The 23,246-nt window shown below is 53.9% G+C and overlaps 1 protein-coding gene across 1 annotated transcript in view; it reads left to right on the top strand.

Annotated features, from left to right (window-relative positions):
* The first annotated feature begins 15,570 nt into the window (after window positions 1-15,570).
* CA7 (carbonic anhydrase 7) overlaps window positions 15,571-23,246 on the top strand; it is a 60,746-nt gene continuing 53,070 nt past the window's right edge. Inside the window, exon 1 of the mRNA XM_075326216.1 lies at window positions 15,571-15,652. Coding sequence (XP_075182331.1) covers window positions 15,613-15,652 — 40 coding nt within the window. The 5' untranslated portion in view covers window positions 15,571-15,612. The remainder of the gene's footprint in view (window positions 15,653-23,246) is intronic.

Genomic DNA, 23,246 nt, shown 5'->3' with positions numbered 1-23,246 from the left:
CATACAGAGCGGGATCAGCACCTGAGTCATCTGAACCCCCCCCCCCACGTACAGAGCGGGACCAGCTCCTGAGTCATCTGACCCCCCCCCCCACATACAGAGCGGGACCAGCTCCTGAGTCATCTGACCCCCCCCCCCCACATACAGAGCGGGATCAGCTCCTGAGTCATCTGAACCCCCACATACAGAGCGGGATCAGCTCCTGAGTCATCTGAACCCCCCCCCCCCACGTACAGAGCGGGACCAGCTCCTGAGTCATCTGACCCCCCCCCCCCCCACATACAGAGCGGGATCAGCTCCTGAGTCATCTGACCCCCCCCCCCCCCACATACAGAGCGGGATCAGCTCCTGAGTCATCTGAACCCCCACATACAGAGCGGGATCAGCTCCTGAGTCATCTGAACCCCCCCCCCCACGTACAGAGCGGGACCAGCTCCTGAGTCATCTGACCCCCCCCCCCCACATACAGAGCGGGACCAGCTCCTGAGTCATCTGACCCCCCCCCCCCCACATACAGAGCGGGATCAGCTCCTGAGTCATCTGAACCCCCACATACAGAGCGGGATCAGCTCCTGAGTCATCTGAACCCCCCCCCCCCACGTACAGAGCGGGACCAGCTCCTGAGTCATCTGACCCCCCCCCCCCCACATACAGAGCGGGATCAGCTCCTGAGTCATCTGAACCCCCCCCCCCCACGTACAGAGCGGGATCAGCTCCTGAGTCATCTGAACCCCCACATACAGAGCGGGATCAGCTCCTGAGTCATCTGAACCCCCCCCCCCCACGTACAGAGCGGGATCAGCTCCTGAGTCATCTGAACCCCCACATACAGAGCGGGATCAGCTCCTGAGTCATCTGAACCCCCCCCCCACGTACAGAGCGGGACCAGCTCCTGAGTCATCTGACCCCCCCCCCCCCCCACATACAGAGCGGGATCAGCTCCTGAGTCATCTGAACCCCCCCCCCCACGTACAGAGCGGGATCAGCTCCTGAGTCAGCTGAACCCCCCCCCCCCCACATACAGAGCGGGATCAGTTCCTGAGTCAGCTGAACCCCCCCATGTACAAAGCGGGATCAGTTCCTGAGTCAGCCGAACCCCCCCCCCCCACGTACAGAGCGGGATCAGCTCCTGAGTCAGCTGAAACCCCCCTCAGCTGAACCCCCCCCCACGTACAGAGCGGGATCAGCTCCTGAGTCAGCTGAACCCCCCCCCACGTACAGAGCGGGATCAGCTCCTGAGTCAGCTGAAACCCCCCTCAGCTGAACCCCCCCCCCCCCCACGTACAGAGCGGGATCAGCTCCTGAGTCAGCTGAACCCCCCCCACGTACAGAGCGGGATCAGCTCCTGAGTCAGCTGAACACCCCCCCCCCCCTGTACAGAGCGGCATCAGCTCCTGAATCAGCTGAACCCCCCCCCCCATGTACAGAGCGGGATCAGCTCCTGAGTCATCTGAAACCCCCCCCATGTACAGAGTGGGATCAGCTCCTGAGTCAGCTGAACCACCCCCCCCCCGTACAGGGCGGGATTGACTCCTGAGTCATCTGAAACCCCCCCCATGTACAGTGTGGGATCAGCTCCTGAGTCAGCTGAACCCTCCCCCCCCTGTACAGAGCGGCATCAGCTCCTGAGTCAGCTGACCCCCCCCCCCCCCCATGTACAGAGCGGGATCAGCTCCTGAGTCAGGTGAAACACCCCCCCCCCCCCATGTACAGAGCGGGATCAGCTCCTGAGTCATCTGAACCCCCCCCCCCACGTACAGAGCGGGATCAGCTCCTGAGTCAGCTGAACCCCCCCCCCCCACATACAGAGCGGGATCAGTTCCTGAGTCAGCTGAACCCCCCATGTACAAAGCGGGATCAGTTCCTGAGTCAGCCGAACCCCCCCCCCCACGTACAGAGCGGGATCAGCTCCTGAGTCAGCTGAAACCCCCCTCAGCTGAACCCCCCCCACGTACAGAGCGGGATCAGCTCCTGAGTCAGCTGAACCCCCCCCCCCCACGTACAGAGCGGGATCAGCTCCTGAGTCAGCTGAAACCCCCCTCAGCTGAACCCCCCCCCCCCCACGTACAGAGCGGGATCAGCTCCTGAGTCAGCTGAACCCCCCCCACGTACAGAGCGGGATCAGCTCCTGAGTCAGCTGAACCACCCCCCCCCCCCTGTACAGAGCGGCATCAGCTCCTGAGTCAGCTGAACCCCCCCCCCATGTACAGAGCGGGATCAGCTCCTGAGTCATCTGAAACCCCCCCATGTACAGAGTGGGATCAGCTCCTGAGTCAGCTGAACCACCCCCCCCCCGTACAGGGCGGGATTGACTCCTGAGTCATCTGAAACCCCCCCCCATGTACAGTGTGGGATCAGCTCCTGAGTCAGCTGAACCCTCCCCCCCCTGTACAGAGCGGCATCAGCTCCTGAGTCAGCTGACCCCCCCCCCCCCCCATGTACAGAGCGGGATCAGCTCCTGAGTCAGGTGAAACACCCCCCCCCCCCATGTACAGAGCGGGATCAGCTCCTGAGTCATCTGAACCCCCCCCCCATGTACAGAGTGGGATCAGCTCCTGAGTCAGCTGAACCCCCCCCCCATGTACAGAGTGGGATCAGCTCCTGAGTCAGCTGAACCTCCCCCCCTACCCATGTACAGAGCGGGATCAGCTCCTGAGTCAGCTGATCCTCCCCCCTACCCATGTACAGAGCGGGATCAGCTCTTGAGTCAGCTGAAACCCCCCCCCCCCATGTACAGAGCGGGATCAGCTCCTGAGTCATCTGAACCACCCCCCCCATGTACAGATCAGCTCCTGAGTCGTCAGCTGATCCTACCCTTCTACCCATGTACATAGCGGGATCAGCTCCTCGGTCAGCTGACCCCCCCTCCCCCCCATGTACAGAGCGGGATCAGCTCGAGTCACACGTGCGCCTGACGATCCCGATCTGATAATTTTGTCTCTTTTTACAGGTTTTGTTTTTGTTATACAGGTTCTTCCTTATCAAACGCTGCGGTCACACCGCCATCTGCTACGACTCCATGCTGATATGGAACCCTTCTCTTTACAGGGGACATTGCCGTTGGCTGCACAGCCCCCCAGATCACAGCGTCACATTGTGACATCGAGTCCTACAGTCGCACAGCGACCTCCCGTGGCTTTGTGGTCCCCTGTTTCGCAGCATCACATTGTGACATCAGGTCCTACAGTCGCACTGCGATGTCCTGTGGCTTTGTGGTCCCCTGTTTCGCAGCATCAGATTGTGACATCAGGTCCTTTAGTCGCACTGCGACCTCCCGTGGCTTTGTGGTCCCCTGTTTCGCAGCATCACATTGTGACATCAGGTCCTTTAGTCGCACTGCGACCTCCCGTGGCTTTGTGGTCCCCTGTTTCGCAGCATCACATTGTGACATCAGGTCCTATAGTCGCACTGCGACCTCCCGTGGCTTTGTGGTCCCCTGTTTCGCAGCATCACATTGTGACATCAGGTCCTATAGTCGCACTGCGACCTCCCGTGGCTTTGTGGTCCCCTGTTTCGCAGCATCACATTGTGACATCAGGTCCTTTAGTCGCACTGCGACCTCCCGTGGCTTTGTGGTTCCCTGTATCGCAGCATCACATTGTGACATCAGGTCCATTAGTTGCACTGCGACCTCCCGTGGCTTTGTGGTTCCCTGTTTCGCAGCATCACATTGTGACATCAGGTCCTGTAGTCGCACTGCGACCTCCCGTGGCTTTTTGGTCCCCTGTTTCGCTGCATCACATTGTGACATCAGGTCCTACAGTCGCACTGCGATGTCCTGTGGCTTTGTGGTTCCCTGTATCGCAGCATCACATTGTGACATCAGGTCCATTAGTTGCACTGCGACCTCCCGTGGCTTTGTGGTTCCCTGTTTCGCAGCATCACATTGTGACATCAGGTCCTGTAGTCGCACTGCAATCTTCTGTGGCTGCGATTCACTCACAAATGTTTCCAAGTTTCCCGGGTTTCTTGTCGCTGGCCGCAGACAACTCACCTGCCAGACTTCAATATAAGCCACACAGGGCCGCACCTTCCAAGTCACTTATCCGGGATTTTGGATGTTTTTTCACAGCAGATCCACAGGTCTAAATGAGTCAAATGACTTATTGCAAAAATAGTTATTCCGGCGCAGTGAAAGCTGAAGGACGGTATTTCCACATCCAGTATCAGACTGAAAATGAAGAACTGTTAATGTAGAATCCAAATAAAGCACAAAGGTTTCGGTGATTGGCGAGAGGTTCCTGGATACGCAGCTCTCTCCGCACCCTGAGGCTCCTGGATACGCGGCTCTCTCCACACCCTGAGGCTCCTGGATACGCGTCTCTCTCCGCACCCTGAGGCTCCTGGATACGCGGCTCTCTCCGCACCCTGAGGCTCCTGGATACGCGGCTCTCTCCGCACCCTGAGGCTCCTGGATACGCGGCTCTCTCCGCACCCTGAGGCTCCTGGATACGCGGCTCTCTCCGCACCGAGGCTCCTGGATACGCGGCTCTCTCCGCACCCTGAGGCTCCTGGATACGCGGCTCTCTCCGCACCCTGAGGCTCCTGGATACGCGGCTCTCTCCGCACCCTGAGGCTCCTGGATACGCGGCTCTCTCCGCACCCTGAGGCTCCTGGATACGCGGCTCTCTCCGCACCCTGAGGCTCCTGGATTTGCGGCTCTCACCATGGCTGACCTCTGGGTCACAGGTGATCTTCCTGCACAATCCACCCACTGATGAAGGTCTCCAGTGACCGAAACGTTTGTGTTTTATTTGGATTCTACATTAACAGTTCTTCATCTTCATAATTTTGAGTGCAAAGTCTTTGGTACTACAAGTTACAGGACAGGATCCCACATGAGCATCTTACGCACAGAATTCCTGTGGGTATTCTCTACTCTATGTCAGCAGCTTTCCCAGCGCTCAGCAGTTTCTTACAGGTAATCCCTATTGCTTTCTCTGCACCTCCATGTACATACAGGGCGCAGTAGCTCCTGAAGCTTTGCCTTGCAGTCTCCACTGTCTGCCACCAGATGGCACCACAGCTGCTGAATTTCCAGTTTCGCGCTGGGACCAGTCACATTTCCATTTTTATTGTAGAAACATCTTTGGTGTCATAAGAAAGATGGAATTGGAAGAGATCTACTAAACTGTTCCAATATGACAGTAAAGGGCAATTCTACGAAAAATGCACAATGCCCCAATGACTATTACTCTTCCCTGTCTGTCAGTACAGATTTCTCTACACTTACATCGCATGATCTCAGCAGCACTGACTTATTCCCATCCCCCAGTTTGAGTAAAACAAGCGTGAGGGGGGTCATTAATGTCTCTCGTCAGCTGCTGACACCGGTCGCCATCATTAGGCATTCCCCGTGCACACGCCTGCCAGTTATATCGGTGACAACACTATCTTTTCATATTCAGTACCGATTGTCGCAACCTCCGCCACGTGCGCCCTTTATATTATCACCGGACCTGTGTAAGCTTATATACAGATACAGCCACTTTCAGGCCGTAGCCACAGGTTTTGCTCTAGAACAAATTCTTGTGGTTCCTGTTCTCGGGATATCTGGGGGTCCCGGCGATCGGACCCCTAAGGATCAGTCATTAATCACCTTTAACACAATGCATCTGACATGCCCAGCCCCAGGCCCTAAGGTGATACTCAGAACTGGGCCGGACTAGTCCAGGGATGTCAGCGGTGGCGGGGCCACCTGCCTGGCTCCCTCCGGGGACCTTCAATGGGACTTCTGCCTGGCTCCCTCCGGGGACCAGCAATGGGACTTCTGCCTGCCTGTCTCCCTCTGGGGACCAGCAGTAGGACTTCTGCCTGCCTGGCTCCCTCTGGGGACCAGCAATGGAACTGCCTGGCTTCCTCTGGGGACATTCAATGGGACTTCTGCCGGCCTGGCTCCCTCCAGGGACCTTCAATGGGACTTCTGCCGGCCTGGCTCCCTCCAGGGACCTTCAATGGGACTTCTGCCTGCCTGGCTCCCTCCGGGGACCAGCAGTGGGACTTCTACCTGCCTGGCTCCCTCCGGGGACCAGCAATGGGACTTCTGCCTGCCTGGCTCCCTCCGGGGACCAGCAATGGGACTACCTGGCTTCCTCTGGGGACCTTCAATGGGAATTCTGCCTGCCTGGCTCCCTCTGGGGACCAGCAATGGGACTTCTCCCTACCTGGCTCCCTCCGGGGACCTTCAATGGTACTTCTGCCTGCCTAGCTCCCTCTGGGGACCTTCAATGGGACTTCTGCCTGCCTGGCTCCCTCTGGGGACCAGCAATGAGACTGCCTGCCTCACTTCCTCTGGGGACCAGCAATGAGACTGCCTGCCTCACTTTCTCTGGGGACCTTCAATGGGACTTCTGCCTGCCTGGCTTCCTCTGGGGACCTTCAATGGGACTTCTGCCTACCTGGCTCCCTCTGGGGACCAGCAATGGGACTGCCTGCCTCTCTTCCTCTGGGGACCTTCAATGGGACTTCTGCCTGCCTGGTTCCCTCCGGGGACCTTCAATGGGACTTCTGCCTGCCTGGCTCCCTCTGGGGATCTTCAATGGGACTTCTGCCTTCCTGGCTCCCTCTGGGGACCTTCAATGGGACTTCTGCTTGCCTGGCTCCCTCTGGGGACCTTCAATGGGACTTCTGCCTGCCTGGCTCCCTCTGGGGACCTTCAATGGGACTTCTGCCTGCCTGGCTCCCTCTGGGGACCTTCAATGGGACTTCTGCCTGCCTGGCTCCCTCTGGGGACCTTCAATGGGACTTCTGCCTGCCTGGCTCCCTCTGGGGACCTTCAATGGGACTTCTGCCTGCCTGGCTCCCTCTGGGGACCAGCAATGGGACTGCCTGCCTCACTTCCTCTGGGGACCTTCAATGGGACTTCTGCCTGCCTGGCTCCCTCTGGGGACCTTCAATGGGACTTCTGCCTGCCTGGCTCCCTCTGGGGACCAGCAATGGGACTGCCTGCCTCACTTCCTCTGGGGACCTTCAATGGGACTTCTGCCTGCCTGGCTCCCTCCGGGGACCTTCAATGGGACTTCTGCCTGCCTGGCTCCCTCCGGGGACCTTCAATGGGACTTCTGCCTGCCTGGCTTCCTGGTCCTCTATGACCCCCTTCCAACGGATTCGTGTGCTGCTTGTGGCCCAATGGTGCGTACAGCCCCCCTGGCCTCCGGTGTTACTAGAAGTCCTGAAGTCTCTTCCTAGTCTAGGGACCAGGACCCCGATTGCGACCAAATCCCTCCACTTTGGAATGTTGCTTGTGGAACAAGACTATTGGGGAGTCTGACACCTCTCCCCCAAGTCACTGGGATTCTCTCTTCAGCGTCACCAGGGTCGAGGGAGACCCCCTGGGCCCAGACCCCTCGTCGGTCTCCTCCCTGCTCCTGACTCTGTCAACTTTTAAACTCCGCTCCGCCCATTTACCTCAGACAGCTCACCACCAAGCTCCACCCCCAGGATGGTTCCAGAGACAGTGCCATAACCAGATTACTGGTCGCTGAGCATTAATGGCCCCTGCCCTGATCTAATGTGTGAGATAACAATTGGGTGGCTGCAGGTTTTTGGTGCGTGAATCGGTAGATGGCCTCCTTTTTACCCAGATGGGCCACCACACCTCTGGCTAAGGTGCAGCACCTCTATGGCAACAGTAGCCTCAGGGGTGCCACACATCAGTTTTGCTAGAAGTGTTCTTCGGGAATCAACCATTATGGCAGCACTTTCCAGTCCCGGATAACGTTCTGTAGTAATATTGGAGTGAGGAGATCCATTACTACTAGAGGACCCTGATCCTGCGTCCACATTGGTACTCGGTGGGTCAGGACATAGCAGGGACGTAGTAATCCCAAGAGGAGCGCAGGGTGTGGACTGAGGTCTGGCTGACACAGAGCACCAACTTGGACATGGATCCCCCGGATTACTCGCCTAAAGGCCGCTTTACACACTGCGATATCGGTCCCGATATCGCTAGTGTGGGTACCCGCCCCCATCTGTTGCGCGACACGGGCAAATCGCTGCCCGTGCCGCACAACATCGGCCAGACCCGTCACACATACTTACCTGCCCGGCGACGTCGCTGTGACCGGCGAACCGCCTCCTTTCTAAGGGGGCAGTCCGTGCGGCGTCACAGCGACGTCACTGAGCGGCCGCCCAATAGCAGCGGAGGGGCGGAGCTGAGCGGGACGTAACATCCTGCCCACCTCCTTCCTTCCGCATAGCGGCCGGGAGGCAGGTAAGGAGAGCTTCCTCGTTCCAGCGGTGTCACACGGAGCGATGTGTGCTGCTGCAGTAACGATATTTGAGAATGGACCCCCATGTCACCGATGAGCGATTTTGCACGTTTTTGCAACGATGCAAAATCGCTCATAGATGTCACACGCAACGGCATCGCTAATGCGGCCGGATGTGCGTCACCAATTCCGTGACCCCAACGAGTTTGCATTAGCGATGTCGTAGCGTGTAAAGCCCCCTTTACTGCTTGTCACCCACTATTGCCACAGCTTCCTGAGCAGATACATGTAATATCCAGTTTTGAGCATTTAACATGTGCCCAGAATGATCTGTAACCTTGTATTCAGTCCGCACAGGTTGCCACAGTTCCTCGGCAGCACGTTTACACAGGATGAGGAGCTGCCGAGAACCATAATCTTTTCCCTCGATGGCTGCGTATGTTCCTCGTCTGTCCTGTGATTGGCAGCTTGTTTACACTGCACCATTATCGGTGGGGTAATCGGGCAGCATAAATCCAGCATCAGTGACACACGAGGACCTTTCCGTATATCTATTCCTAAGGCCACTGATGGCGCTTATCAGCAGAGAATTACAGATATGCGGTATAATATACTGCGCTCCTCCTGACAGGTCGTTACCTTCACATGACCCTGCCCAGTATGGCGGCTGTTAATCTGTCCATCATCGGCAGTGAGGACACATGGACCTATTCCAGGGACCGGCCATGATCCTACAATACACGGATCCGGCGCTTACAACACTGCGGCAGAAGGCTGCTTTCACACCTCCGTTTTTTGCCTGCGGCACAATACGGCGCTCTGCAGAAAAAAGGCAACTTTTTTTTGCCGCCGGTTGCGGTTTTTCCCGCATAGACTTGCATTAGCGCCGTATTGTGCCGCATGGCCTTGCGTTGCATCCAGTTTTTGCTGGATGCGGCGGCCGGATGGAACGTTGCCTGGCACGGTTTTTCGTGCGGCGAAAAAAACGCATCGCGCCGAATCCGGCGCGATTCAAAATACAAGCCCATGGATGCCGGATGCGTTTTTTTGCACTGCGCATGCTCAGTATCAAGCCGCATCCATCAAAAACCGGATGGGCCGCATGGAAAAACTTATGCAACGGATCCGTTTTTTTTGCCGCATTCGTTGCATATGTTTTTGAGTCGGATTGTGCCGCTCAGCACAAACCGGATGTGTGAAAGCAGCCGAAGTTTGTATAGACTCGCGGCTCTCTGGCTGGGAAAAATGCTGGGAGCTGTTGTTCAGCACAGGAGCTTCACCTGATACAGGATAGTGATCCTCATCGGACGTGGACACATTACTAGCACTGGGCGAACAATTCGGCTGTCAGTCTGATGTGCATGGGGCCTCCCGACAGATAATGTCGGGGAGAGAAGGATCTGGCACGTGGACTGCCGGTCTGTCTCTTCTGGGTGAGGCAAGTCACCGGTAGAGGAGTCTTCCTCGTAGAGGACACAGGAAGGTTGTCCATACCAGCTCTCCTGTGTATGGGGGATTCGGGAGAGAGAGCTGTCGGCTTCCGATTTTATCATTCCAAATCTTTAGTTCTCCTGGGGGGATGAGCTGCCTCTAGAGGAGTCTGGAGAGGAGGACAGAGGGGTCTGCAGCGAGGAGGACAGAGGGATCTGCAGCGAAGAGGACAGAGGGGTCTGCAGCGAGGAGGACAGAGGGGTCTGCAGCGAGGAGGACAGAGGGGTCTGCAGCGAGGAGGACAGGGGGGTCTGCAGCGAGGAGGACAGGGGGGTCTGCAGCGAGGAGGACAGACGGGTCTGCAGCGAGGAGGACAGAGGGATCTGCAGCGAAGAGGACAGAGGGGTCTGCAGCGAGGAGGACAGAGGGGTCTGCAGCGAGGAGGACAGAGGGGTCTGCAGCGAGGAGGACAGAGGGGTCTGCAGCGAGGAGGACAGGGGGGTCTGCAGCGAGGAGGACAGGGGGGCCTGCAGCGAGGAGGACAGAGGGGTCTGCAGCGAGGAGGACAGAGGGGTCTGCAGCGAGGAGGACAGGGGGGTCTGCAGCGAGGAGGACAGAGGGGTCTGCAGCGAGGAGGACAGAGGGGTCTGCAGCGAGGAGGACAGAGGGGTCTGCAGCGAGGAGGACAGGGGGGTCTGCAGCGAGGAGGACAGGGGGGTCTGCAGCGAGGAGGACAGGGGGGTCTGCAGCGAGGAGGACAGGGGGGTCTGCAGCGAGGTGGACAGGGGGGTCTGCAGCGAGGTGGACAGGGGGGTCTGCAGCGAGGAGGACAGGGGGGTCTGCAGCGAGGAGGACAGGGGGGTCTGCAGCGAGGAGGACAGGGGGGTCTGCAGCGAGGAGGACAGGGGGGTCTGCAGCGAGGAGGACAGGGGGGCCTGCAGCGAGGAGGACAGGGGGGCCTGCAGCGAGGAGGACAGGGGGGCCTGCAGCGAGGAGGACAGGGGGGCCTGCAGCGAGGAGGACAGGGGGGCCTGCAGCGAGGTGGACAGGGGGGTCTGCAGCGAGGTGGACAGGGGGGGTCTGCAGCGAGGAGGACAGGTGGGTCTGCAGCGAGGAGGACAGGGGGGTCTGCAGCGAGGAGGACAGGGGGGTCTGCAGCGAGGAGGACAGGGGGGTCTGCAGCGAGGAGGACAGGGGGGTCTGCAGCGAGGAGGACAGGGGGGCCTGCAGCGAGGAGGACAGAGGGGTCTGCAGCGAGGAGGACAGAGGGGTCTGCAGCGAGGAGGACAGAGGGGTCTGCAGCGAGGAGGACAGAGGGGTCTGCAGCGAGGAGGACACAGGAGCCTGGAGGAGGGCAGAGGAGCCTGGAGGGGAGAAAGGAGTCTGGAGAAGAGGAACAGAGGAGCCTGGGGTGACAGGAGTCTAATGGCCACTGAACCCATTAAGTACACACGCAGGCTCGTTGGACCGCCATGAGCATAGGGAGCAATATTTGCTCGCCAAACATTCAAATGAAAGCTCGAAGGTGATTCTTGCATTAAAGGGGTATTCTCACCATACTATTGCCTGACTATATATTCAACTCCCATAGAAGCCGATGGAGAGCAGCTCATTTGTGGCCTTTTCTCCCCAGCAGGGAGGACAGTGGGGTCAGAGGAGCCCCTCTCTCCAGTTATCTGAGGGTCCCGGTGCCTCTTTTGAGGTTTGTCCCATCAAGGCGACCCCATTAATGAGTCGATCTGTGTGTCCAGATCCAGTGACATAAATGATCATGTAAATATCGGCCACGGTGACTAGTAGTAGGAGACTCGCCCCTTTCTGCCGTCCATACAGGGGGTAACCACAATAGGTGCAGGGGTCACAATTGCACCCGGCCCTAGAGGTCCCCAAAATGTCCCTTTAGCCTATATGAAAAGACCAATGGTATAGAGGCTGGCAATAATTGGGGGCCCCATTGGAGCTTTTGCATTGGAGTCCATGAGCTAAATGTTACATTTCTGCGTCCATAGGCCATAGTGGAGAATAACTCCCATCATTGGCCAGCACGGTGGCTCAGTGGTTAGCACTGCAGTCTTGTGGTGGCTCAGTGGTTAGCACTGCAGTCTTGTGGTGGCTCAGTGGTTAGCACTGCAGTCTTGTGGTGGCTCAGTGGTTAGCACTGCAGTCTTGTGGTGGCTCAGTGGTTAGCACTGCAGTCTTGTGGTGGCTCAGTGGTTAGCACTGCAGTCTTGCAGTGCTGGGGTCCTAGGTTCGAATCCCACCAAGGACACCATCTGCAAGGAGTTTGTATGTTCTCCCTGTGTTTGCGTGGGTTTCCTCCGGGTTCTCCAAAGACATACAGATAGGGAATTTAGATTGTGAGCCCCAATGGGGACAGTGTTCCTGATGTATGTAAAGCGCTGTGGAATATGTTAGCGCTATATAAAAATAGAGATTTATTTATTTTATTTATCATTGTCCGTCCCGTCTCTTGGCGTGTGCACCGCGGCCCCTCTGGACCATTCTCATGGCCGTCACTGTGATTTATGTGTCCGGGCTGTTAATGATTGTGGGTGCACACACAGGAGCAGCGGACCCTCCTAAATGTCAGTATTACAGGAGATGGATGACCCTGCGATTACACATCACTGAGCTGATAATTAACGTCCCGCTGATGGCTCGTCAGGGTCTTCCTCATTCTCAGCGGCAGCGCTGGGGCTGAATACGCACTATATGGCGGTACAATGTGTCCGCGCTGTAATACGGATATCTTCTCCATTTACCAAGTTTCCGCCATTGTTCGGGCTGATCGTGTTTGTGCCCTGTAGGTGTATCCCTCCCCTGGGGACAATGGGGACTTTGTGTCAATACTTTGGGATAGAAACCAGTAAAACCCTGAAAGAATGGGAAATGTGATGTGATGAGCGGCCGCCTCCCCGAGCACACAGCGGCATTGTCCTGTTCTGTATACATTGTCCATACCGCCCCGTATACCTGTCCGCACAATGCCAAGATATCGTCCGGTGACAGACGATATTAGCTGCTTTTTCCACTGCATTATTTGTCTGACACTGGATCCCGTAACCCTTCACTGCCTGGAGAGGACCCACGTCCCATTCTCCATGATATTTAGGACCCTGGCTCCCGGCCACATCCCAGGGGGGAGAATCTCAGGGGTCCGGCATTCACTGGATACAATGGATGCTGATGGATTAAAAATCCCCCAACATGTCACTTTTTGTTGCATATATCATTGCTATGGATTTTACAACTTAGAGGGAACTGGTCAGCACATTTTTACTCCTGATAGCAGTGGTATTGATGTGTAGGTGCATGTACCCCAAGAAAAATGACACCTTATTTGTGGAGATCTGATGTCCCAGTCATGAGAAATCTAAAGAAGAAATAATATGCAAATCAGGCAGGAAGTGCACTGTGGGCGGGTCCATGTATCTGCTGGCTTCTGGACACGCCCCCAGTGTGTGAGAACTGATCCTCCAAAACGGATGTTACATTGTAGTAAACGATCACTTAACCGGTGTATAAAGGGCAGTGCATTACCTGGACTGATACATTGCAACAAACCTTCAGCTGTAACAAGCATTACTAGACCGTGGACTTCTGCAGTGTACAGAGGGCAGTGCATTACCTGGACTGATACATTGCAACAAACCTTCAGCTGTAACAAGCATTACTAGACCGTGGACTTCTGCAGTGTACAGAGGGCAGTGCATTACCTGGACTGATACATTGCAACAAACCTTCAGCTGTAACAAGCATTACTAGACCGTGGACTTATGTAGTTTTTTTTCTGAATGTGAACACAGCTCCGCCCCTTTCGGCCATGTTTTTTCCATCTCCTATATAAGAAAGTCCTTAGTTACCCCTCTCCACCCATAGCAGTTTTTAATTGCAATGAGATGACACACAGTTAGGGTCACAGAGCTAGGGACCCCAATATAGAGATATGCCTTGACGAGGCCTTGGGGCTCAGTTACATTGATCAATGCGATTGCTAAATATCTCCTTTTTCCTAATATTCATAGCAGGTATGCAATTCATTATTCACATGTTCAAATTAGCAAGTAGCATTTTTCATTGTATATTCCAATATTTTTCCATATGCTTGAGGCATTATACCATTATCTAAGTTTGATGTGCAGCCTTATTCTTATATATAGTATGTATTTTTGGCTTGCACTGATATATATATATTAGTGCTCACTTCAGTTATCCTATTCAGTTATCTGATACATTGCAACAAACCTTCAGCTGTAACAAGCATTACTAGACCGTGGACTTCTGCAGTGTACAAAGGGCAGTGCATTACCTGGACTGATACATTGCAACAAACCTTCAGCTGTAACAAGCATTACTAGACCGTGGACTTCTGCAGTGTACAAAGGGCAGTGCATTACCTGGACTGATACATTGCAACAAACCTTCAGCTGTAACAAGCATTACTAGACCGTGGACTTCTGCAGTGTACAAAGGGCAGTGCATTACCTGGACTGATACATTGCAACAAACCTTCAGCTGTAACAAGCATTACTAGACCGTGGACTTCTGCAGTGTACAAAGGGCAGTGCATTACCTGGACTGATACATTGCAACAAACCTTCAGCTGTGAGAAGCATTAATAAACAGTGTGCCTCTGCAGGGTATAGAGGGCGGTGCATTACCTGGACTGATACATTGCAACAAACCTTCAGCTGTAACAAGCATTACTAGACCGTGGACTTCTGCAGTGTACAAAGGGCAGTGCATTACCTGGACTGATACATTGCAACAAACCTTCAGCTGTAACAAGCATTACTAGACCGTGGACTTCTGCAGTGTACAAAGGGCAGTGCATTACCTGGACTGATACATTGCAACAAACCTTCAGCTGTAACAAGCATTACTAGACCGTGGACTTCTGCAGTGTACAAAGGGCAGTGCATTACCTGGACTGATACATTGCAACAAACCTTCAGCTGTGAGAAGCATTAATAAACAGTGTGCCTCTGCAGGGTATAGAGGGCGGTGCATTACCTGGACTGATACATTGCAACAAACCTTCAGCTGTAACAAGCATTACTAGACCGTGGACTTCTGCAGTGTACAGAGGGCAGTGCATTACCTGGACTGATACATTGCAACAAACCTTCAGCTGTAACAAGCATTACTAGACCGTGGACTTCTGCAGTGTACAGAGGGCAGTGCATTACCTGGACTGATACATTGCAACAAACCTTCAGCTGTGAGAAGCATTAATAAACAGTGTGCCTCTGCAGGGTATAGAGGGCGGTGCATTACCTGGACTGATACATTGCAACAAACCTTCAGCTGTGAGAAGCATTAATAAACAGTGTGCCTCTGCAGTGTACAGAGGGCAGTGCATTACCTGGACTGATACATTGCAACAAACCTTCAGCTGTAACAAGCATTACTAGACCGTGGACTTCTGCAGTGTACAGAGGGCAGTGCATTACCTGGACTGATACATTGCAACAAACCTTCAGCTGTGAGAAGCATTAGTAAACAGTGTGCCTCTGCAGGGTATAGAGGGCGGTGCATTACCTGGACTGATACATTGCAACAAACCTTCAGCTGTGACAAGCATTAGATTTGTAGTTTTCAGTCTCTGGGTGTAAAACACAAAACGTTCCTATTCACTGGCAGCAAGCAGTGATCATGCAGATAGTGCAGAATTCCAGCAGTGATGTGGTGCCCTCTGTATACAGACATGATCTGCCTGAAACCCTATGAATGTGAATGGAGGCAGCAGAGCAGGCATTGTATGGACACTGCTGATAGTGAACTGATACCAGAGAGCACAGGTACCAGAGGGGAGGAGAGGTGGGTACATCTGGGGCAGTCCCCCCCCCTCCTCCCCCCACACCTACCTGCTGGCCCTTTAAGGGGCTGTGATCAGGTACTGGGTGCAATATAAAGGCAACAGGTCTGGAGAGCAGGGCCACTTCCCAGAGACTGACTGCAGCCTGTGACCATGACCGGACAGCACTGCTGGGGATATGGAGAGGAGGACGGTAATTCATCATCTCTTCCATTCTGTCTATTCCTCAGTGTAATATCTGTAGACTCCGCTCACTGCCATCGAGGAGCGCAGAGCCCGGGATCCACGGACGAGCGCAGCTCCGGGGATTGTATCCACCAAGCGAGATGTATATCTGCAGCCCTCCATATCTATATCCACCTGCCGATCTGATATCCAGCGTTATCTCACAGGCACAGTCAGCTGTGTAAGAGCAACGATCATCTATTACATGTCTATTCATCCTATATCTGTCCCCGTCTATCTATTGCTCCATCTATCCAATATCTATCTATCCATCCCTCCATCTATCCCTCTATCTGTCCATCTATCTATCTATCCCTCTATCTACCGGTATCTATCCATCCCTCCATCTATCCCTGTATCCCTCCATCTATCCCTCTATCTGTCCATCTATCTATCCCTCCATCTACCGGTATCTATCTATCCCTCCATCTATCTATCCATCCCTCCATCTATCCCTCTATCTGTCCCCGTCTATCTATCCCTCCATCTACCGGTATCTATCTATCCCTCTATCTATTCCTCCATCTATCCAATATCTATCTATCCATCCCTCCATCTATCCCTCTATCTGTCCCCGTCTATCTATCCCTCCATCTACCGGTATCTATCTATCCCTCCATCTATCTATCCATCCCTCCATCTATCCCTCTATCCCTCCATCCGTCCATCTATCTATCTATCTATCCCTCCATCTAGCTATCCATCCATCTATCTATCCCTCTATCTATCCCTCCATCCGTCCATCTATCTATTTATCCCTCCATCTATCTATCCCTCCATTTATCTATCTATCTATCCATCCCTCCATCTATCCCTCTATCTGTCCATCTATCTATCCCTCCATCTACCGGTATCTATCTATCCCTCTATCTATTCCTCCATCTATCCAATATCTATCTATCCATCCCTCCATCTATCCCTCTATCTGTCCATCTATCTATCCCTCCATCTACCGGTATCTATCTATCCCTCCATCTATCTATCCATCCCTCCATCTATCCCTGTATCCCTCCATCCGTCTATCCCTCCATCTACCGGTATCTATCTATCCCTCCATCTATCTATCCATCCCTCCATCTATCCCTCCATCCGTCCATCTATCTATCTATCCCTCCATCTAGCTATCCATCCATCTATCTATCCCTCTATCTATCCCTCCATCCGTCCATCTATCTAGCTATCCATCCATCTATCTATCCCTCTATCTATCCCTCCATCCGTCCATCTATCTATCCCTCCATTTATCTATCTATACATCCATCCATCTATCCCTCTATCTATCCCTCCATCTATCTATCTATCTATCTATCTATCTATCTATCTATCTATCTATCCCTCAATTTATCTATCTATCTATACATCCATCTATCTATCCCTCCATTTATCTATCTATCCCTCTATCTATCTATCTATCTATACATCCATCCATCTATCCCTCTATCTATCTATCTATCCCTCCATCTATCTATCTATCTATCTATCTATCCCTCAATTTATCTATCTATCTATACATCCATCTATCTATCCCTCCATTTATCTATCTATCCCTCTATCTATCTATCTATCTATACATCCATCCATCTATCCCTCTATCTATCTATCTATCCCTCCATCTATCTATCTATCTATCTATCCCTCCATTTATCTATCTATCCCTCCATTTATCTATCTATCCCTCCATTTATCTATCTATCTATACATCCATCTATCTATCCCTCCATCCATCCATCTATCTATCCCTCCATTTATCTATCTATCCCTCTATCTATCTATCTATCTATCTATCTATACATCCATCCATCTATCCCTCTATCTAATCTATCTATCTATCCATCAATCTAGCCCTCTATCTAGCTATCCCTCCCTCCATCTGTGAGGACCCCTGGTCACATCCTCCCGGCCGCTGTCCTTGGTAAGACTTGGGGGGCAGATTTGCTCATGATCCTTGCAGCCCCCCGGACACTTTTGAAGATTGGCTAAGGATCTTTGTAGAATACTCCAGATTTACTGAAGGGGCGCTCCAGATTTTTGGGATAAGAATTGTCTAATAATAAGAGAACGAATATCTGGAGTAACCTGAGACCAGACAGATCATTGTCCACCATGACCCCTGTGGTGGGAGATTTACCCCAGATGACACCAGATCAGTACATACCCCCCATGCTTGCTCTCCTCAGATCAGTACATACCCCCCACAGTCGCTCTCCCCAGATCAGTACATTCCCCCACAGTCGCTCTCCTCAGATCAGTACATCCCCCCACAGTCGCTCTCCTCAGATCAGTACATCCCCCCACAGTCGCTCTCCTCAGATCAGTACATACCCCCCATGCTTGCTCTCCTCAGATCAGTACATCCCCCCACAGTCGCTCTCCTCAGATCAGTACATCCCCCCCACAGTTGCTCTCCTCAGATCAGTACATCCCCCCCACAGTCGCTCTCCTCAGATCAGTACATCCCCCCACAGTCACTCTCCTCAGATCAGTACATCCCCCCACAGTCGCTCTCCTCAGATCAGTACATCCCCCCACAGTCGCTCTCCTCAGATCAGTACATACCCCCCATGCTTGCTCTCCTCAGATCAGTACATCCCCCCACAGTCGCTCTCCTCAGATCAGTACATCCCCCCCACAGTTGCTCTCCTCAGATCAGTACATCCCCCCCCACAGTCGCTCTCCTCAGATCAGTACATACCCCCACACAGTCGCTCTCCTCAGATCAGTACATCCCCCCACAGTCGCTCTCCTCAGATCAGTACATACCCCCCATGCTTGCTCTCCTCAGATCAGTACATCCCCCCCACAGTCGCTCTCCTCAGATCAGTACATCCCCCCCACAGTTGCTCTCCTCAGATCAGTACATCCCCCCCCACAGTCGCTCTCCTCAGATCAGTACATACCCCCACACAGTCGCTCTCCTCAGATCAGTACATCCCCCCAGTCGCTCTCCTCAGATCAGTACATACCCCCCATGCTTGCTCTCCTCAGATCAGTACATCCCCCCACAGTCGCTCTCCTCAGATCAGTACATCCCCCCCACAGTTGCTCTCCTCAGATCAGTACATCCCCCCCACAGTCGCTCTCCTCAGATCAGTACATCCCCCCCACAGTCGCTCTCCTCAGATCAGTACATCCCCCCCCACAGTCGCTCTCCTCAGATCAGTACATACCCCCACACAGTCGCTCTCCTCAGATCAGTACATACCCCCACACAGTCGCTCTCCTCAGATCAGTACATACCCCCCACAGTCACTCTCCTCAGATCAGTACATCCCCCCCACAGTCGCTCTCCTCAGATCAGTACATACCCCCACACAGTCGCTCTCCTCAGATCAGTACATACCCCCACACAGTCGCTCTCCTCAGATCAGTACATCCCCCCCACAGTCGCTCTCCTCAGATCAGTACATCCCCCCCACAGTCGCTCTCCTCAGATCAGTACATCGCCCCCCACAGTCCCTCTCCTCAGATCAGTACATCGCCCCCCACAGTCGCTCTCCTCAGATCAGTACATCGCCCCCCCACAGTCGCTCTCCTCGGGGGTAGCCAGGAGCTGATTGTCTTATTTTAGCATTTCCAGTTATTTGAGAATCAGTGAGGTGACTCCCCCTCAGTGCTCGGGGGTCAATAGATCAATAGATCCTCTCCAGCTCAGACCAATCAGCCAGCAGGGGAGTGTAATACAAGATCATTAATCATTACAGTATATACAATGTAACTTTTATTGTATACAGTCCTGATAGGAGCTGTATCCAGAATCACTCCATAGTTTGTGACCAAACGAGCATAAAGGTCTCTAGATAATAGGTGCTGATCACCCTCCTGCCCCGAGAAGGGCCGTACCCTGCAGGTACTACAGAGACCCTGTATATAATCCCTGCCTTATTATTCGGGGGTACGGCCCTTGTCCGGAGAGGAGCAGACGCATGGGGCAGTTTAGGACCTGTCCATCACCGCCGTGTACGCTGCACCGGAGAACAATCCCCGTTATTATCCTCCAGTTCGCAGCTCTGTAAATGGGACACAATGTATGAATTAGTATTACCGGCCGGTGCTCGTGGTGTGTGCAGATTATCACACCAAACTGTTTCATTACCAGATTACTGAGAGCGTGGGGAGAAGATAATAAGATTATACGGAGAACAATAGAAGTTTCCACAAGCCGGGGGATATTACATACCTTCATGGGAAGCAGAAAAATGCTCCAATATAGATATCAACCTGGATAACCGAGGTGCAGCAGCCGTCCTCAGCCAAGAGTATGAGTTATCATGGGGGTGTAAAGCTCCTCTATCCTCCAGGCTCCTCTGTACCCCCTTCTCCAGGCTCCTCTGTACCCCCTTCTCCAGGCTCCTCTGTACCCCCTTCTCCAGGCTCCTCTGCCCTCTGACTCCCAGGCTCCTGTGATTCCCTCCAGGCTCCTCTGTCCTCTGACTCCCTCCAAGCTCCTCTGTCTCCCTCCAGGCTCCTCTGTCCTCTGACTCCCTCCAGGCTCCTCTGTCCTCTGACTCTCTCCAGGCTGCTATAATTCCCTCCAGACTTCTCTGTCCTCTAATTCCCTCCAGACTCCTATGACTCCCTCCAGACTAGCCTATTCTGACTCCCTCCAGACTCCTCTGACTCCCTCCAGACTAGTCTATTCTGACTCCATCCAGACTCCTCTGACTCCCTCCAGACTAGTCTATTCTGACTCCCTCCAGACTCCTCTGATTCCCTCCAGACTCCTCTGATTCCCTCCAGACTCCTCTGATTCCTTCCAGACTCCTCTGATTCCCTCCAGACTCCTCTGACTCCCCCCAAACTCCTCTGACTCTCTCCAGACTAGCCTATTCTGACTCCCTCCATACTCCTCTGATTCCCTCCAGGCTCCTGTGATTCCCTCCAGGTTCCTCTGTTCTCTGACTCCCTCCAGGTTCCTCTGTCCTCTGTCTCCCTCCAGGCTCCTGTGATTTCCTTCAGGCTCCTTTGCCCTCTGACTCTCTCTAGGCTGCTATAATTCCCTCCAGACATCTCTGTCCTGATTCCCTACAGGCTCCCCTGACTCCCTCAAGACTAGCCTATTCTGACTCCCTCCAGGCTCCTCTGCCCTCTGACTCTCTCTAGGCTGCTATAATTCCCTCCAGACATCTCTGTCCTGATTCCCTACAGGCTCCTCTGACTCCCTCAAGACTAGCCTATTCTGACTCCCTCCAGACTCCTCTGATTCCCTCCAGACTAGTCTATTCTGACTCCCTCCAGACTCCTCTGACTCCCTCCAGACTCCTCTGACTCCCTCCAGACTCCTCTGATTCCCTCCATACTCCTCTGATTCCCTCCAGGCTCCTCTGTCCTCTGTCTCCCTCCAGGTTCCTCTGTCTCCCTCCAGACTAGTCTATTCTGATTCCCTCCAGACTCCTCTGACTCCCTCAAGACTAGCCTATTCTGACTCCCTCCAGACTCCTCTGACTCCCTCCAGACTAGCCTATTCTGACTCCCTCCATACTCCTCTGATTTCCCCCAAACTAGTCTATTCTGATTCCCTCCAGACTCCTCTATTCTGACTCTCTTCAGACTCCTCTGACTCTCTTCAGACTCCTCTGACTCTCTTCAGACTCCTCTGACTCTCTTCAGACTCCTCTGACTCTCTTCAGACTCTTCTGACTCTCTTCAGACTCCTCTGACTCTCTCCAGACTCCTCTGACTCTCTCCAGACTTATCTGACTCCCTCCAGACTCCTCTGATTCCCTCCAGGCTCCTCTGTCTTCTGACTCCCTCCAAGCTCCTCTGACTCCTTCCAGGCTCCTCTGCCCTCTGACTCTCTCCAGGCTGCTATAATTCCCTCCAGACTTCTCTGCCCTGATTCTCTCCATACTCCTCTGACTCCCTCCAGACTAGTCTATTCTGACTCCCTCCAGACTCCTCTGACTCCCTCCAGACTAGTCTATTCTGACTCCCTCCAGACTCCTTTGACTCCCTCCAGACTAGCCTATTCTGACTCCCTCCAGACTCCTCTGATTCCCCCCAGACTAATCTATTCTGATTCCCTCCAGCCTCCTCTGATTCCCTCCAGACTCCTCTGATTCCCTCAAGACTAGTCTATTCTGACTCCCTCCATACTCCTCTGACTCTCTCCAGACTAGTCTATTCTGACTCCCTCCATACTCCTCTGACTCCCTCCAGACTAGCCTATTCTGACTCCCTCCAGACTCCTCTGACTCCCTCCAGACTCCTCTGACTCCCTCCAGACTCCTCTGACTCTCTCCAGACTCCTCTGACTCTCTCCAGACTCCTCTGACTCTCTCCAGACTCCTCTGACTCCCTCCAGACTCCTCTGACTCCCTCCAGACTCCTCTGTCCTCTGATTCCCTCCAGGTTCCTCTGTCCTCTGACTCCCTCCAGGCTCTTCTGTCCTCTGACTCCCTCCAGGCTCCCCTGTCCTCTGACTCCCTCCAGGCTCCTCTGCCCTCTGACTCCCTCCAGGCTGCTATAATTCCCTCCAGACTTCTCTGCCCTGATTCTCTCCATACTCCTCTGACTCCCTCCAGACTAGTCTATTCTGACTCCCTCCAGACTCCTCTGACTCCCTCCAGACTAGTCTATTCTGACTCCCTCCAGACTCCTTTGACTCCCTCCAGACTAGCCTATTCTGACTCCCTCCAGACTCCTCTGATTCCCCCCAGACTAATCTATTCTGATTCCCTCCAGCCTCCTCTGATTCCCTCCAGACTCCTCTGATTCCCTCAAGACTAGTCTATTCTGACTCCCTCCATACTCCTCTGACTCTCTCCAGACTAGTCTATTCTGACTCCCTCCATACTCCTCTGACTCCCTCCAGACTAGCCTATTCTGACTCCCTCCAGACTCCTCTGACTCCCTCCAGACTCCTCTGACTCTCTCCAGACTCCTCTGACTCTCTCCAGACTCCTCTGACTCTCTCCAGACTCCTCTGACTCTCTCCAGACTCCTGACTCCCTCCAGACTCCTCTGACTCCCTCCAGACTCCTCTGACTCCCTCCAGACTCCTCTGTCCTCTGATTCCCTCCAGGCTCCTCTGTCCTCTGACTCCCTCCAGGCTCTTCTGTCCTCTGACTCCCTCCAGGCTCCCCTGTCCTCTGACTCCCTCCAGGCTCCTCTGCCCTCTGACTCCCTCCAGGCTGCTATAATTCCCTCCAGACTTCTCTGTCCTCTGTCTCCCTCCAGGCTCCTCTGATTCCCCCCAGACTCCTCTGATTCCCCCCAGACTCCTCTGACTCCCCCCAGACTCCTCTGACTCCCCCCAGACTCCTCTGACTCCCTCCAGACTAGTCTATTCTGACTCCCTCCAGACTCCTTTGACTCCCTCCAGGCTAGCCTATTCTGACTCCCTCCAGACTCCTCTGATTCCCCCCAGACTAGTCTATTCGGATTCCCTCCAGCCTCCTCTGATTCCCTCCAGACTCCTCTGATTCCCTCAAGACTAGTCTATTCTGACTCCCTCCATACTCCTCTGACTCCCTCCAGACTAGCCTATTCTGACTCCCTCCATACTCCTCTGATTCTCTCCAGACTAGCCTATTCTGACTCCCTCCAGACTCCTCTGACTCTCT

The sequence above is a fragment of the Anomaloglossus baeobatrachus genome, chromosome 10 (genome assembly GCF_048569485.1).
Source record: "Anomaloglossus baeobatrachus isolate aAnoBae1 chromosome 10, aAnoBae1.hap1, whole genome shotgun sequence".
NCBI lineage: Eukaryota > Metazoa > Chordata > Amphibia > Anura > Aromobatidae > Anomaloglossus > Anomaloglossus baeobatrachus.
Note: the sequence above shows the minus strand (reverse complement) of the source record. Positions and strands in the feature narration are given on the sequence as shown.